The 16,801-nt window shown below is 32.3% G+C and overlaps 2 protein-coding genes across 2 annotated transcripts; both read right to left on the bottom strand.

The window, feature by feature from the left end:
- Positions 1–33: 33 nt before the first annotated feature.
- Positions 34–5,056, bottom strand: LOC112766205 (uncharacterized protein At3g49140). The gene is made up of 12 exons (XM_025812094.3): positions 4,647–5,056; positions 4,268–4,367; positions 3,537–3,762; positions 3,293–3,395; positions 3,106–3,170; positions 2,564–2,680; positions 2,364–2,462; positions 2,057–2,210; positions 1,535–1,644; positions 1,253–1,393; positions 896–991; positions 34–593 (listed from the first exon to the last, which is right to left on the bottom strand). The coding sequence occupies exons 1-12, from the start codon at positions 4,693–4,695 to the stop codon at positions 498–500; spliced, it is 1,356 nt and encodes a 451-aa protein (XP_025667879.1). The 5' UTR covers positions 4,696–5,056; the 3' UTR covers positions 34–497.
- Positions 5,057–10,396: 5,340 nt separating this feature from the next.
- On the bottom strand, positions 10,397–15,629 carry LOC112764779 (probable polygalacturonase). The gene is made up of 5 exons (XM_025810551.3): positions 15,075–15,629; positions 12,290–12,410; positions 11,790–11,964; positions 11,526–11,596; positions 10,397–11,265 (listed from the first exon to the last, which is right to left on the bottom strand). Exons 1-5 carry the CDS (start codon positions 15,399–15,401, stop codon positions 10,628–10,630), a joined length of 1,332 nt encoding a protein of 443 aa, XP_025666336.1. The 5' UTR covers positions 15,402–15,629; the 3' UTR covers positions 10,397–10,627.
- Between the last annotated feature and the right edge of the window lie 1,172 nt (positions 15,630–16,801).

The raw sequence follows: 16,801 nt of genomic DNA, 5'->3' as shown, positions 1-16,801 counted from the left end.
ATTGTGAAAACATAATATAAAGCCATACTATAATTTCTGTAAAGAAGAAAACCCTTGGCACCACTTATTATTCTTATTATTGTCAGGAAAAAGAGGTTACAATTTTTTGGAGTTTTGAACTAAGGAAGTAGAGAAGTGAAAAGGAAACAAGTTAGCAACCACCTTAACCCTTTTACAACCTGAAATAGAGGCCAATGGGGGTTGGTTTAGCCAGCAAGGATCAAAAGACTGGTAAGTTTTGATTCTTGCATACAGTCATCCCCCTTAGTAAAAAGTGGGCAATGCCCTTAACTTCCTTTTTGCCTAAACTTCATGATATAGATGAAAAATTGAGGTATAGGACTAACCTGGAAATAATGTACAAATTATAGACCTATTCATACATCTTAATGTACATCTTAATTGCTCCGGATCAGGCTCTAATTAAGGCAGAAAGAAAAGGAAAATCAGAAAATAAGGACCAACTCGGCTTAGGGATAGTCTACTCTTGGCGGATTCTAAGCACTCCGCCATGACTTCACACACTTCTTTCGGCGAGATCGGGGAAACAAAAGTTGCCGAATCTGTTTTTCAGCTACAGATACAGAGTTGGCCTGCAAATGGAAAGAGGAAAAAAATCCATTTATGAGTTTGAAAAGGGATCACAAGAGAATGAGAGACACTTTTCTTTAACCAAACTCATATCCATGACTTCACAAAAGCTTATATGAGAAGGGTCAATTAGATGGTGCGCAATAATAACCTACGTGGTGGTCTCAGATTTTCCAAACGATTGTAACTAAACTATCTAAACAACTGTTATTTGTGTTAGGCAAGAAGTTCAACTAAGAGGATCCATGACATCAGAGAATCAACCAGAAAAAATATGCATTTTATTTAAACCTAAGATGCTTACCTGCACTTTGAATGGAAAGCGATGCGTTTTAACTTCTGACCCTTTGAAAACTCTAACATCCATGCCTAGGCTGTCAACCCCAATTAAGCAAGCTCCCTGAAAGCCAAGTAACAAAATGAACTAAATAAATCAGCAAAAACCTATTAATTTTCATTACCTTGAGTCAAATTAGTTTCTCAAACATAATGGTTGTATGGTGTAAATTTTCATTAAGCTGTTTCAAAGACTTTTATGACAATATGTTATATAGACATTTTATTCATCCTTTTATGAACACTATATCTTTCAAACTGCATGTTAATTTTAAAGAAAGATACCATAACCAAATAAGGATAAAATGTTGAAAATATGGATTACCTCAACATCAAGACCCTTCTTTTTGCAAAGAGCTTTAAGAGCATCATCACAGTTTTGGTTGAAGTGTTCCAGAATTGCCAAAGAAGAGTGCACCAGAATATCGGGTTCAGCATCTTGAAAGTCTAGCGAATTAATATCGGACTGCAAATATTTTGGGTAGGCAGAACATTCATAACTTGTAATTAAGAATGGCTCTGTACATTTTCTGTTCTCTAAACAAAACTCCAAATTGTAGAGATAACATTATTCAGCATATGTATGAAGCCAGTTTGAGATACATGCCTGACATCCATACACAGAATATAACTTGATTTTCAGGATCTCCAATCGATATAGTGTCAACCCAGAGTCTCTTCGATCACTAAAACTCTTTGAGCGTAATTCTTCAGTGTCTAAAAGTTTAAAAATGAAAAAAGAAAATCAAGTTTGAAAGACAAGTTATGTATGATTCTGTATTACAGAAAGTAAGATTTCATACACTGGTTGGAAAGAGGGGAATCTGCCTTTGCTAGTGATATACTCATAGGATTGCAATGATAAATAACAAGCATGCATTGTAGGTATTCCTACACTAGATTGGCATCCTAGGAAAGAGTGGTTGAAACTCAACCAACTTCTATGAAGTTTTGAATGTTTAATAAAATAAATACACAACTTCACTCAACTACACAAGATCTTTCTGCAACAATTTTAAAGGAGTACAACTTTAAAAAGTTTCTCATGGAAAAACCATAATGACTTTATAGCAAATTATAAACAAGAAATCAGATGATCCAGAATATCAAGATTAGAAAAACCAGATACCTATACGTTCCAAGTTGTATCCATCCACATCTTCGGGGTGACATATCATTCTCAGATATGACTCTTCGTCAACAAAAGCGGGTCTAAGATACCCCAAAATAGAAACACCATTTGAAGGATGGTTCATTTTCTTGTCATATTCCATGTTCAAAGCCTGCATAAGAATTTTACAAAGATTCAATATCATTTCTTGAAACTATTAGTAATCAGTTCTACCATGCAACACGAAAAAAAAAAGGGGACAGAGGAAAGAAAAGTTTTTTCCTTTTTTTTTTGGTGTGTTTTTGGTGGGGGGGAGGGAGAGAACCTTTGTTAAGCACTTGGAAAAGTAAATAGGATGAACAATGCTGGTAGTATCTGGCAGCCCCCAATTCACTGGGAAATTAGATTCTTCCATCTCCAGAACCTGTTACCAGAAAATAACATTGTAAATTTTGTGCATACAATAGAAGTAGTAGCTAGAACAACTAATAACATTCTGTAACCTAAGCATTTGAAAATGCAAACCTCAACATAGTCATCATCAAATGGGAATTCCTCATTGCTTCCAGCATCAAAAAGGTCATATTGACTAGCTGTTCTTCTATTATCATATATGGGAATGTCCATTCCAATCAAAGCATTCTGAAGAGAGTCAAATCTTGAACGTCAATTTCACAACCACAACTTCGATGAAATAAATAAGGCTACTCTTAGGGACTTGGGTATTATGGGGTGCCCAAAGTCCCGCATCAGGTAGTATGGGATGCTTAATGTTGTATTTAAGGAGTGATTCTTCCGCCTTAATAGCTAACTTTTAAGGTGTAGTTTCCCACTTTCCTTATATACTTAACAATGTAATCAAAGTTTTTGTTGTGGTCAGTGTTGATAGAGTGAAGTTGCCATGGACATCGGTTCTCCACGGGTGGTATATTGTTAAGAGACTTGGATATTATGGGATGTCCAAAGTCTCACATCAGGTAGTATGGGATGTTTGATGTTGTATTTAAGGAAAGTGGTTTTTTCTTCCTTAATAGCTAGCTTTTAAGGTGTATCTGCACAGTTCTTACCACTGGGTTATCTGCACCACGATCCTCCAAAATGTTTGCGTCTTCAGAGATTATGAAATATATGTCTACACAGAAAAAGGCAATAGAAAGCTTAAGCATTCAGTGATTAAATTAATGTTAAATCATTAAATAATGCAAGCACATGATAATTCGCATTTCACATACACACGCACACATATATACAAACCTCCATAATCATCAACAAGATATTGAAACTCAGACCATGAAATCTGTTCATGTGGTTCACAGTGTACAGTTCCAGGAAATACCAGCAAAGCATTTCTATTAGCCTAATACATACAAAAAGGTCAAGTTGATATAAGCATACAGATGCTTCAATATGTCCAGCAAATGAAATGCACTAAATTATGCATCTAAGGGGAAAAAAGAAGGGGGGGGGGGGGGGACAAAAAAAGTATATAGCCACAAACCTCAACAGTGGTTCTTGCTGTCTCAGCAGGAGAGAGTCTAGCTGGGCGAGTATTGTGGGAAACTTTCAGTTCTTCAAGAGGATGATAACCTTGTTTATTCATGTAATTAGATGAATCCGGTACAGAATCTGAATAGTCTGCAGCAACACAAACCTTTGAAAGGCACAGATCGTGACCCATGGACAGCCAAAGGAAGTGTGATGATCCAAAAACTGAACTTTTGCCTCTAAAGATAACCAAAACGATTTTCAGTAAACAATGCAAGTTATATCTTCCAGGAACAATAACTTCCTAAAGCTAAGATTAGAAATGTGACGATAATGAACCGATATAACAAAATGCAGACACACATTTTGATTTTGTCAATTGCCACTGAATAACATTGGATGGATATTTGGTTGCAGAATCAAGAGAATAAGGCCAACCGAAAATATTGTTGTGATATGATCAATAATTATATTACTAATTTAAAACTATAACATTCTTATTTTCATGATCCTAGGTGGTTCCTCTTCAAATCATGTGAAATGCCATAAAATTACTTGGTTGAGAGAATTCAAATCTTGCAACAAACAACGACGACAACAACATATAGTTAATAACACATGAATATTGTGTTCATGTGGATCAAGGGTGAGCAGTTACAATCATATCAGCAAGAGAACAGTGAGCAGATCAATCTTTTCTGTGAATAAGGATAGATATTAGATAACCGTTACTCATGTAAGCACCTCATGCCAGTAAAGTCATGCACTCTTCTACCATCAATAGGAGATTTCATTGAATTGCTCGTGGTTCCATTTCCACATGATATTGAATGACATATCCCTTCTGCAATTAAGTGTACAATAAGTACTATCAAAAACTCAATCATTCAAAACAAATCGGCCCCAATAGTTACCTAACACTCCCACAACTAATTTTATATAATTTCATTACATTACATGACCTTCTCTATGCTCTGCATTCTTTTTTTTCTTAACAAATAATCCAAATCTCAAATTTCACAGAACACCCCCCCCCCCCGGGGGGCAAAGAAAAAAAAGAAATAACTCTTTTTTTTAATTTCAAGTTGATGAGTTGGGTTTTGAGCAACGGGGAAAAAATTACCAGAGGGGAGAGAAGAAGCAGCAGCAGCTGCAGCGGCAACAATAGCCATCAGAAGAGAGAGAGAGAGAGAGAGAGAGAGAGAGAGAGAGAGAGAGAGAGAGAGAGAGAATGCGATGATATGAAGATGATGTGTTTGTTGTTTTGTTTATGTGACAGAGACAGTGTTGAGAAAGGAAAGTGAATTTGCTGCTGAAACGGCCATAGGGTTCTGTCGTTTTGTGGAGTTGGAAGGTGGAATTCGAACCCCAAAACTGAAAGGTGTGAGCTTTAAGCTTTAATGGTTCAGAAAGTGTTGCAGAGTTGAAAGTTTGGAGCTACGTTTGTTTCTTGTTTGTGTTCTAATTGCGGCTGTACCTACTGCTGCTACTCCCCACAGATTCCGAATATGCCAAAATGCCAATTTTCTTTTCGTTTTTTTTTCTTCTAAGTTTTAAATTTAATACATAAAATATTTTTTTATAATTATTTAATAATATCTGTTATTTTGAATTATTATTTTTGCGACAAACATAAAATTTAGTTACTTTCACGTTTAATATTTGGGTATATAAAACTTTTGAACGTTTTTAACTGAAAAAACAGAAACAAAAGGATGTGGTTGAGAGAAAAGAAAATAGGGGTGTTCCGTGTTCATGTGTCGGATTCAATTCGTATATCCACGATATTTATCCGAATCTGATCTGAAAATTATGGATATCAATCTGATTTGCAAGACTATCGAATTGGATCCAGTCCACACACTAATAAAATTAAATTGCGGATTTTATATATGTATCTGCATATCTGCAGATCTACAAAAATAAATAAATAATTAATTAAATATTATTTTTATGTTTTATTCGAAAGCTTTAACTTTCAGAGGAGTTTGAGACAAGGAGATTCCATATCCCTTTATCACTTTGTACTTTGTATGGAGTGTCTTGCTTGTTTTATTACCCATTAGATTTCTCAAGACTCGTGGATACCGGTATCAGTTTCCAGACATGACCCTAAAATATCTCATTTGATATTTGCTGATGATCTACTGGTAATCTGGTATCTTGTAAAGCTATGAAAACTCAAGTAGAGGAAGTTATGAAGTGCATGGACTTATTCTCCAAAGCATCAAGCCTGCGGGTGAATTTTAGTAAGTCTAGGGTTCAATGTTCAAAGAATATTTCTGTGAGAAGGATGGAAATGCTCTCGTGAGTCTCTAGTATTCGTTTTTGTCAGGACTTGGGAAGGTACCTAAAGGTTAATATTAGGTATAAAAGGTCTTCTAGGAGGACGACTCAAGAAGTCAATGAGAAAATTCAGAACAAGCTTACTAGTTGGAAGGGGTGTCTGCTGAATAAAGCAAAAAGATTTTATTTGGTTAAGTTAATAATAACTTCTGTTCCGATCTATAACATGCAGTTACTCTCCTTCCGAAGTATGCATGTGAAAAGATTGATTCGCTGATGCAACAGTTCTTATGGAGAGGCCATAATAATGGGAGAAGGTTGCCATTGGTTAAGGAAGTAGCTATTACTCCCAAAAAAGCATGTGATTTGGGTGTAAGATATACATACTGTGCTAATCTGGCACTTCTTGGCAGGTTGGTTTGGGATTGTTTCAATAATAAAAACAAATTGTGGGTGCAGTTTGTGATGCAAAAATTCCTCCAAAATTCGAATTGTTTTGGTGGTAGTCATGGACCGAATGCGTCGGCCACTTGAAAGAACATTCTTAAAACATATGAGGCTCTTAAATATGGGCTTAAGTGGAATATAAGGGATGTGCATCAATCTGTGTAGTATGATTAATGGATCCCGTTTGAAAGACTTTGTAATCTTGTTCCCTATGTTCACATATCTGAGTCAGAATTCATAGTGGCTGATTTATGGCGTGATGGATCTTAGATGGTAGATATGCTTGCTACAACAATTCCTCTTGCAGTTAAGCAATTCATTTACTACCCAAATTCGGCGAACCTTAATCTGGGGTGGAGTTGGTGGCCTACAAGGACAAAATGGTACAGTACAAGAGAAAGTTACAGTTGATTGTTGAAATATAAAGTGAATTGGAATGGAAATAGTGATTGGAGCTGGCTTTAGCATTTAAATCTTTCGAAAAAGATCAAATTCACTATGTGGATTGGGCTTCATAACGCTCTCCCGACGGAGGCTTTCTGATTCAAGCGGCATCTAGCTAGTTCGGATTTGTACCAGAGATGCAATGCAGCTTAAGAGACAATTGAACATTGCATGCGGAACTGTGTTAAATCTAAGAGTCTTTGGCAAATGTTAGACCCTCGCTTTATTGACTCGTTTGAAGGTACCTCCATTGAGGCTTGATTTAGAAAAGTCGTGCCTAGTAATGAGGTTTTTTTTGGGGCTGGAGTGTAGTGGTTGTGGAGATATAGGTGTAATGATGTTCTCAATGTTGGGAATCTTTGGATGGGTCATAAGGTGAAAGCTCTTATCAGAAGCACTATCATGGACCTGAGACTTCATATGCACCGGTATTCTTCCTACAACACCTTCAAGAATCGCTGGTGTTGGGAACCCCTTGTAGGTAATAGCTTTAAAGTTAATTATAATGCAAGTTTATTCCCTGATTTGAGTTTGGCTAGTTTTGTTTGTATTATTAGAGACTCTAATGAGAGTTGAATCTCGGACTGTTCTGGTAGTTCTCCTCCCTGATCTATCACCAGATGTGAGCTTTTTACAGTCTGGAGGAAGCTTGTCTTAGCCTGAGACAGCAGTTTGAGAGATATTATGTGTGAAACGGATTGTTTGGACGTTTTATACCTTTTGCATGATTCTGGTGGTGAGTACACATCTGAAGTTGTTGATTTAGTTCACAAAATTCATGAGCTTTTATAAAGATCTTGTTCAAGTCGATTGGATAGTTAGGGAAGCAAATAAAACGGCGAATTGGATGACTAGATATAGAATAAGAAGTAATCTCAATCATGTGATTTGGTCAAAGCCTAGTGATGTTCTCCAGCAAATCATCACTTTTGATTTAGGATAGGTGTTTGTTTTGGTTTTCTCTTTTGTTTAGACACAAAAAAAATTCAACTAATAATTATCATATATCTTGTATTATTTTATTTTTATTATTTAAAAAAATATATTTAATAATATTTTAAGAATAAATATATTTAAAAAAGTGAAAAAAATAATTTTATTGATATTTTTTAATAAAAATAATCTTTTTAAATAATTTATATATTTTGCGGATATATCTGAAATTCGATCCGATAATTTTAGTGCGAATCGAATCAAAATTTTGGACATATTCAACCCGATTCGCGCTTATTCTTAGCAACAAAAAAAAATGAGCCCTATTTTTTTTTTTTTGAGTTTTTCTAGGTGATTTTGTTGGTTGAAAAATAATATTATTGCATGTATTTTAAATCACGTTCGTATTACATGTATATAAATCTCTCATAATTCTTTTTACAATTTAGAAATAACTGCTTACGCTTATAAAAAATAAAAATTACTCTAGTTTGGCCTGATGCTAATTTTGTTATCCTTTGTTTGAACTTTGAACAGAACTATAAAAACTTTTAGTTTATAAAAAGTTAAAAATTAGTTTTTAAAAAATAAATTTTCAAAAATGGTAACATCTATGTTTTGATAAATTAAATTAAAAATAATTTTTAATAAACACAAATAACAATAAATTTGTTTCATAAAATAACTTTTAAAATTTAAAAATACTATAATAGATATTAATATAAGAATTAAATTTAAATATTAAGTAATATAAAATTATATTAGACTTTTTAATTTTAATAAATACAAGTCATCTTTAAAAAGTTCCTTCTTAGGTACTTTCAAGAGTTAATACTCAAATTCGTCTCTGAAAGATCACGCGATCTTCATTTTCGTCCTCGAATGATTTTTTTTAATCAAATTAGTCCATGAAAGATAAAATGTAAGTCAAATTAGTCCTTTTATCAGAAAGTGCCACGTGGCAAGTCAGCGGCACGTGTCACTTGACATGTAAAAAAGTTTTTAATAGTCAAAATAGTTCTTGAAAGTCTAGACGTAAGTCATTTTCATCCCTCAAATTTTAAAAATTAGTCAAACTAGTCCTTATATAATTTTTTTATTTTTTCTTTATAATATTAAATTTGAAATATTTTTTGATACTACTAATTTTAATAGAAATGTAATTGACAAACAAAACATTAGTAATCGTATATTTTCTTCTTAAAATTTTTTTCAATAAAATTATTTCTCTTCTTTAATTCTTCTCAAAATCTCTCTTATTCTTTTCTATTCTAAAACATTTTTCTTACATTATTACATTTTGCTGGAATATATATATACTCAAAATTAAAATGTATGTATTTATTAACCTAAACAAAGTTATATGCTCAAAATCAAAATTTATGTACGTTTAACTAAACAAAGTTATATCACTATTTTTTTTTCTACTACATCTTTTTTTTTCCATTATGGTATTACATCCTATGTAAGTAATACCATTACATCCTATATGTAAGTTATACCATTATATCCTATATGTTTTAAAAAGATGTAGTAGAAAAAAAATAGTGGTACAACTTTGTTTAGTTTAACATACATAAATTTTGATTTTGAGCATATAACTTTGTTTAGGTTAATAAATACATACATTTTAATTTTGAGTATATATATATATATATATATATATATATATTCCAGCAAAATGTAATAATGTAAGAAAAAGGTTTTAGAATAGAAAAGAATAAGAGAGATTTTGAGAAGAATTAAAGGAGAGAGATAATTTTATTGAAAAAATTTTTAAGAAGAAAAGATACGATTACTAATGTTTTGTTTGTCAATTACATTTCTATTAAAATTAGTAGTATCAAAAAATATTTCAAATTTAATATTATGAAAAAAAAATAAAAAAAATTATATAAGGACTAGTTTGACTAATTTTTAAAATTTGAGGGATGAAAATGACTTACGTCTGGACTTTCAAGGACTATTTTGACTATTAAAAACTTTTTTACATGTCAAGTATGCCACGTGGTACTTTCTGACAAAAGGACTAATTTGACTTACATTTTATTTTTCAGGAACTAATTTGATTAAAAAAATCATTCGAGAACGAAAATGAAGATCGCGTGATCTTTCAGGGACGAATTTGAGTATTAACCCGTACTTTCAAAAACACCCATATCTTTTAAAAATTACAAATATAAGCATATAATCTTTTTTATTCATCAAATACAAAATGAAAAAACTTTGTGCTTTTCAAAAAACACGATATTCTTTAAAAATTTTACCAAACCAAAATTTATATTCAAGTAAGCAATCATCCAATCACTTCACTAGTGTCCTTGGCACATAGATTGTATGACATTTGATGCAGCATTTTTGTTATATAAAATGTGATAAGACTTTCTTTGAGATATAGTGCTAGCTTCACTTATAAATATGACATTAATCATCTCTCTATATCTTGTGTGATATCAATAACTGATGTTAAAAGAAAAAGAGCATACTTTACCCTTAGATTCACCCTTGAATTCAATTGTTTCCAGTCATATCTTGGTAACTAGTCCATCGAAAATTGAAAAATTAATTGAGTGATAATCACTCTCAATTATCCCTCCTATAAAATACTTTATGTGAAAAAGACGCGAATTAGTATGCTATATGTCGGTGAATTCATGTAACTATGGTTTGACTAGTATCCATTGTTAAGAAAATAGCTTAAAATGGCTTTTGAATTCATCAATTTCATTCCCCTTAGTATCTAGTAAAAAATGCGGAAATTAATTGAAAGAAAGAGTTCAATCCTCTAATTTTGATTTCTCGAACTTGAGATCCTGCTGCATGTACATACAAGTAGTCCAATGGGAACAAGTTACAAGTATGTGCTTATCATAAATCATATATTCATGAGTTGAGAACATTTTTCTTTCACGATAATAAATAAATCAATATGAGAAGCACTTAGTTACCACTATTAATACTTGATTAGGGGAAAAATCCTCCATCAACATAAACTCATGAAAAATTGCCACATGATCCAGATTGTTGGCTAATCAGCTCAGAACAAGGCCAAGGGCTAACCTGATGAGCAACACCAACCACATCAGAACACTGCCAAGGTGGTGTTCTAGGTCCTGTCTCCCCATGAAGGTTGATATCAGATAAACAAACCTCAGTGAAAGGTGCTTTATTCAACCCTTTTATCAAGCCAGCTTGAAGAACCTTCACACCCCACACATTATTGATAGTTATGCCCTTCACAACTGGGAGGGCGTTAGGGTCAAACCTGTCATCAGGATGGCCCCCAACATCCCCGGAAATCTTTATTCCCTTCCTTGCATCCTCTATATAAACATGAGACACTGTTATGTTATGTATAAGCCCTCCCCTGCCGGTGTTTGTCTTGATATGGATGCCTACTCCCATCTTAAAAAGGTTGATGTGTTCGGCGAGCACATTCTCCACCCCGCCGGAGGTTTCGCTGCCGACTGCAATGCCGGAAAATGGAGATGAACCAGTTACACGCCGGATGGTAATGTCGGAGCTAGGGCGACCATAAGCAATACCGTATTCATCCCAACCACTCTTCACAGCCACAAGATCATCTCCAGTAGATATATATGAGTCCTCTATGCAGACATTTGAACTTGAATCTACATACATGAATCATATATATTATATAAGATTAAATCAAAACAAGGATAATCTTACTTTTCAAACAAGGTAACAATCCACTAACTGAACTCATGGAATAATCAATGTTCATAATCCCAATATTTTTTCGTATCCTGTATGAGACAATGCATAGTTTATCTTAGAAAGAAAAGGTACAACAACCAATATGTAAAACTCACAATAATACAACAATAATGAGGTTCATTAGTCCTTTGATTATTTATTATAATATACAAACCTGGATCAATTCCATCAGTATTAGGAGAGTCACGTGGGGCCAAAATAGTGGCGAATCTTACGACGACATTGCTGGAAGGAAGCAAGAAAGTTTCGAATCAGATTTCAAGGTAATGGCTAGTCCAAGCCGCCACAAGCAACAAAGTAACAAGAGCATGAACTATTAAGTAATAGTACAAACTTATAAAGAATTGGCCATAATCATGTTAAACCAACGTTAGAAAGAAAAAGATAACTCTTCATGACCTATATACTTGACCAATACCTGCAGTAAACTGGATGTATGTTCCAGAACGGAGAATCCTTGAAAATCACATTTGAAATTATAATATTTTTGGAGTTCACAAATTCAACAAGGTTTGGTCTGGTAAACTTAAGTGTTTGCTTTCTCCACATGTTCCACCACACTTCTCCTTGACCATCAATTGTCCCGTTCTCCCCTATGAACATATAAATATGGATAAGAAAGAGAATCAGTCCAGTTTTTACATGATAGCCCAAAGACTTAAAATAACCGGAGAAGCTTACTGCTCCATATGCAATCAATAAAATTATGACCATGGAATACAAGGCTTTTCCAGCATGCAATTTCCTTTTCACTCCTCTTAATTATTCTAGATATCATGCTTTATATACTTATAGAAAGTTATATGGTGCACTCAGTGGTATAACTATATAAAATGAAAATTTGATTTAGTATTAAGCATTAGCAACATATTTTTTCATAGTTTCCTCAGAAGATATTGAATATTATTAGATACAAACCTGTGATTATCACATCCTCAAGTCCATCTCCATGGAGAAAACTCATATACCTTCCTCCGGGGAGCTCCCTTCCTCTGCCATAAGATGGCAATGGTGCAATCAAGGGCCAAGTTGACAAATCCTAAGGAATGCAAAGAAGAGCACCAAATAGTTTTAGGATCATTGAAGTCATTGTTCATCTGAACTTTTACTTTTAAACCTTTTTTAATCTCTAACAATGAGCATTGAACTCGGCCTATGTTTACATAGCCAGTGCCAAGCCCAGAAAAATGAGGAGGATTGTGTTAGGCTTGCGACAACTTACGTAAAACTTTGTCGCATCCCAATGCATGGACAGAATGCAACGATGTTTTGATCCATGTAGCCAATCCCATCTAGTGGGAAAAGGCTTTGTTAAGTTTCTAACTATGAGAAATGGAGATTATATTCACCTACTAGCAGAGAAAGCATTTGTTAAGTTTGTTAATTTATTGAAAAAAGATATGTTGATATTCAACACTATAATGGTTCATGGATACATATTGAAGGTCCAAACAGACTCAGAAGCTTTGGAACTTATACCACCTGGCATGTTGTTGAGTGTGATCGAATATATGTTGATTTTGTGTGTAGCCACTGGCTAGCTGATAACCATGCATTCATGAGGAAGATAAAAATGGATACTTCAATATTGTTTATGCAAGGAGCAATGCTAAAGAACTAAGGAGTACTCCAACAAGTAATTGACCAAAGTAGTGGTAAAACGTTGCTATTATAAGCTGCCTAAGTTTTAAGTATTACAATGTCAACATTCCTACGCCTAAGAATAAAGGATTTAATTTCCATGCAACTACAGTGCATAACCTAGTGTCAAATAATCCCAAATAACTACCCACCATGATTTTTCACCTTCCCAAATTCTATTAGTCAATTTTATAATGTCACATTATACAAATTGCTTCAATGAGCAAAGATTGAACAAGTATGAGAAGTGGCTAAAATTAGTCCACCATATATATGGAACCTCCTATAAGTCAGTATCTTATTCAGTATTTACACACTTACTTGTTCATCAAATGAAAAAGACAGCAGTGCCAGCTATCTATGCTGCCCCATTAAATTATTTTTGCTAAAGGCTATAAATGTCATGCACATGCTGCCATGCTAGTGATGAAGACAAAGACCCATCAATATGCTTTTTCAATCTCACCCATACTAAAAAGGGACCCGCCATAGCCATTATAGATTGTCCGTTTCCAATGAATATGATCCATTATACAATCATCTATGACTTTATAGTACATTGCTACCAACCATATTAATAAACGTGGTCATATGGACCCAAACCATCATGATAACCATATATAAGAAGGAATGCTTTGTAGTAAATTGCTACTGTAATTTTAATCTGTGACCTTAAAATAGTGTTTTCCCATAGAATATTTATTAATGTCATTGGTACTTGTAGCAAAAAATGGACGCTTGTCAAGTATGAATAGAACCAAGACCTTAAGTCTTTTTCTTTCACTGTATTGCCCAGCAAGAGTTTTCACATAGCAATGTAATAAACACATACAGACAAGATAACAAATTACAAATGGACCTGCTTAAAGCTAAAATAATATGGATAAACCTCATGTTCAAATATTTTCCAATAAAGTCATTATCCAAAGTTTTTAATTAGAACCTTAGTAATCATAAAACTTGATACTATTTCCTAAAATGTTTAACAGCAACATAAATGACTAAATATTTATTTTGGGAAAAAAATGTCTAAACGATAGGTTAGGTCGTGTGACATTAAATCCAGCCTTAATTAATTTGAACTAGTTTACAGCTTCGTAGAGCATTTTACTTAATTAACCTGATCTGAAATCCCACAAAAAACCAAAAAACTTCTAAAAATCAAGTAAAATATTTTTTTTTCTGTGAAGTCTAAACAAACTTTTAAATGTCAGTCAAAATAAAAGATACCGGTTTAAATATAAATATTAGAAAAATTATTTTTTTCTAAAAAAAAAATGATCGCATCAAATAAAGGAATTTGTTGATTTTAATATTTACGTGTAAAACTCTTTTTACACTATTCTACTATGAATAAAAGTAATTAAATTACCTTTCACCCCAATCTAAAAAAGAGAAACCACTTTTATCTATGTAATGTTAAAAGTTACAACACCTCATTGGATGCACTAAAGTCTAACATTATGCATAACAGCATAAACAATAAAACTCTCTTTTATTTTTTATCTTCTACATAATTTTATGATTTCCATATCTTATTTGCTCCTATTAGAGTGCACCAATGTCAATCAAACTTGAGGGGTTATTTTTAGTTTTACACGGAACAATTAAACTTGTTTGAATATCTTTATATTAAAATACTATTTTACTAATCACATTATATTTTTTTTATAATTATGCTTCACAAATATCTTATTTTCAATGAATACTATAAACTAATCAATGAATTGAAAAAAAATGTTTAATCCTCATTCTTCAAGTTTTAGCTAAGTTTCAATTTCATTTCTATTAATTGAAATATATTATTAACTAAAAGAGTTTAATTTTGATATATATATATATATATATATATATATATATATATATATATATATATATATATATATATGTTTTTCTCATTCCTCCAATCATATCGTTTTTTTTTTATGAACATTCACGAAATATTTCGAAATCAATGTAAAAATAATTATTTTAGCTATCACATCAAAATTGAATTCTAACTAAAATATTAAAAAAGCGCAGAATCATGTATCGCATTTAATTAGTTAGTTGTAGTAGGAACCTGTGTGGCTCTGATAACGGCACCGGCGGCCAGGTAGAGCGTCATGTGGCTGGTGAGATTGAAAGGCTCCGATAAGTAGATGCCAGGTGGCACGAAGAGGACGGTGCCGCCGTTCCTGTGGAGGTGACGGATTCTGTAGACTGCTTCACGGAAAGCCTTGGTGTTGAGAGTAACGCCGTCGCCAACACCGCCGAAGTCCGTTATGGATATTTTGTCGGTGCGGCGAGGGAAGGGAACGATGTTGGAACACGTGACCACTTCTTCAGCGGAAAGCGCATCGAAGAAGAAGAAGCAGAGTAAGGTTAGGAGCGTTGTTGGGAGAAGCATTTTAGGCTTTTGTGAGTGAGATTTGGAGAATTGAAGAGAGAGAGAGAGAGAGAGAGAGAGAGAGAGAGAGAGAAGAAGAAGAAAAAGAATGGTAGATGGTTGTGAAGAGTGAAGAGTGAAGGGAGCATTAAAAGTGGTGCATCATTTGCTTTCTCTCTGCTCTGTCTTCTCCACATAGAAAAGAATCTAATGCTCTCTGTGTGTTTCAAAATTGGTAGAAACTCGCGTAAAAAATGTGCTTATGTGAATTGATATTTAAAAATAATTAGATAATTCAAAAATAATTAAATAATTTAATAAATTTAATTAAATTATTATTTAATAAATTTTAAGTATTAATTTTATATGAAAATAATTGTGTATAAGTTTTTACTTTTAAATATAATAGGCGAAGATTTAGGTGTTATGTTTTGTGTGTGAAATTAATAATTAAAAATTATTAGATAATAATTTAATTAAATTTGTTAAATTATTTAATTATTTTTAAATATTAACTTTACATAAAAATAAATGTACGTGAATTTTTACTAATATATTATCTACTTAATTAATATACAAATGAATTAAAATTAGTTCAGTTTTAAATAATCGATCAAAAAGATTTGATCACCAATAAAAATATATTAAATTTATTTTTAAATTTAAATAAATCTTAATTAAAAAAAACGTAATAATAATAATAATAATAATAATAATAATAATAATAATAATAATAATAATAATAAAAGAATGATAATTAAAAAAATACACAAAAAAATTAAAAGAATACGACAACAAAATAAAAGAATAAAAAAGAAAAAAGAACGGAGTAAAAATTACATATATTACATATGCCGCTTTATTACAGTATTACATATCCATATACATATATTAAAGAAGAAGGAGGAATGTCTTCTCCACATATGCCGCTTTATTACAATATTACATATATGGCTTTCTAATTTTAACACTTGTAAACTATGAATTAGATGAAAGTTGTTTTTATTTATCGCAACTTGCACTCAAATCATTGAATTGTAAATGAAGATCCAAGACAACAGCCATCATTTTTTTTGTTACCATATTTTTTAATTTAGTAAATTAAAAATTAATTCATTACGAATCTAAATTTTATTTAAAAATTATTAGTCAATAAATTATTATATACACAAAATGCAATTTGAATTATTAACACTTATTTAAATAAACAAATAAATTGATTATTCGACCAATTTAAATTAGTTACAATAATTATTCATTTTATTGATATATTTAAACATTTTAACAATAATATTACATATACAAAATTTCTACTAATCAAGTCTAACCAAATCGATATATAAGTTTGACCAAAAAAATATACGTCTATCGGTTAGTTTTTGTCTCTGCACTCCTTTAACACATAAATTTTATTACAAAGC

This window comes from Arachis hypogaea, chromosome 17 (genome assembly GCF_003086295.3).
Source record: "Arachis hypogaea cultivar Tifrunner chromosome 17, arahy.Tifrunner.gnm2.J5K5, whole genome shotgun sequence".
In the NCBI taxonomy this organism is placed as follows: domain Eukaryota; kingdom Viridiplantae; phylum Streptophyta; class Magnoliopsida; order Fabales; family Fabaceae; genus Arachis; species Arachis hypogaea.
The sequence above is the reverse complement of the archived record's forward strand: the minus strand, read 5'-3'. Positions and strand labels throughout refer to the sequence as shown.

Excerpts from the sequence above, each read along its gene's own strand:
- LOC112766205 (XM_025812094.3), bottom strand. The coding sequence starts at position 4,695 with ATGGCTATTGTTGCCGCTGCAGCTGCTGCTGCTTCTTCTCTCCCCTCT. Across the intron at positions 3,763-4,267 it reads CATGACTTTACTGGCATGAG|AGGCAAAAGTTCAGTTTTTG; the intron begins GTGCTTACATGA and ends GGTTATCTTTAG. Across the intron at positions 992-1,252 it reads AGAAGGGTCTTGATGTTGAG|GGAGCTTGCTTAATTGGGGT; the intron begins GTAATCCATATT and ends CTTGGCTTTCAG.
- LOC112764779 (XM_025810551.3), bottom strand. The coding sequence starts at position 15,401 with ATGCTTCTCCCAACAACGCTCCTAACCTTACTCTGCTTCTTCTTCTTC. Across the intron at positions 12,411-15,074 it reads CCGTTATCAGAGCCACACAG|GATTTGTCAACTTGGCCCTT; the intron begins GTTCCTACTACA and ends TGCATTCCTTAG. Across the intron at positions 11,597-11,789 it reads ATACATCCAGTTTACTGCAG|CAATGTCGTCGTAAGATTCG; the intron begins GTATTGGTCAAG and ends GCTTCCTTCCAG.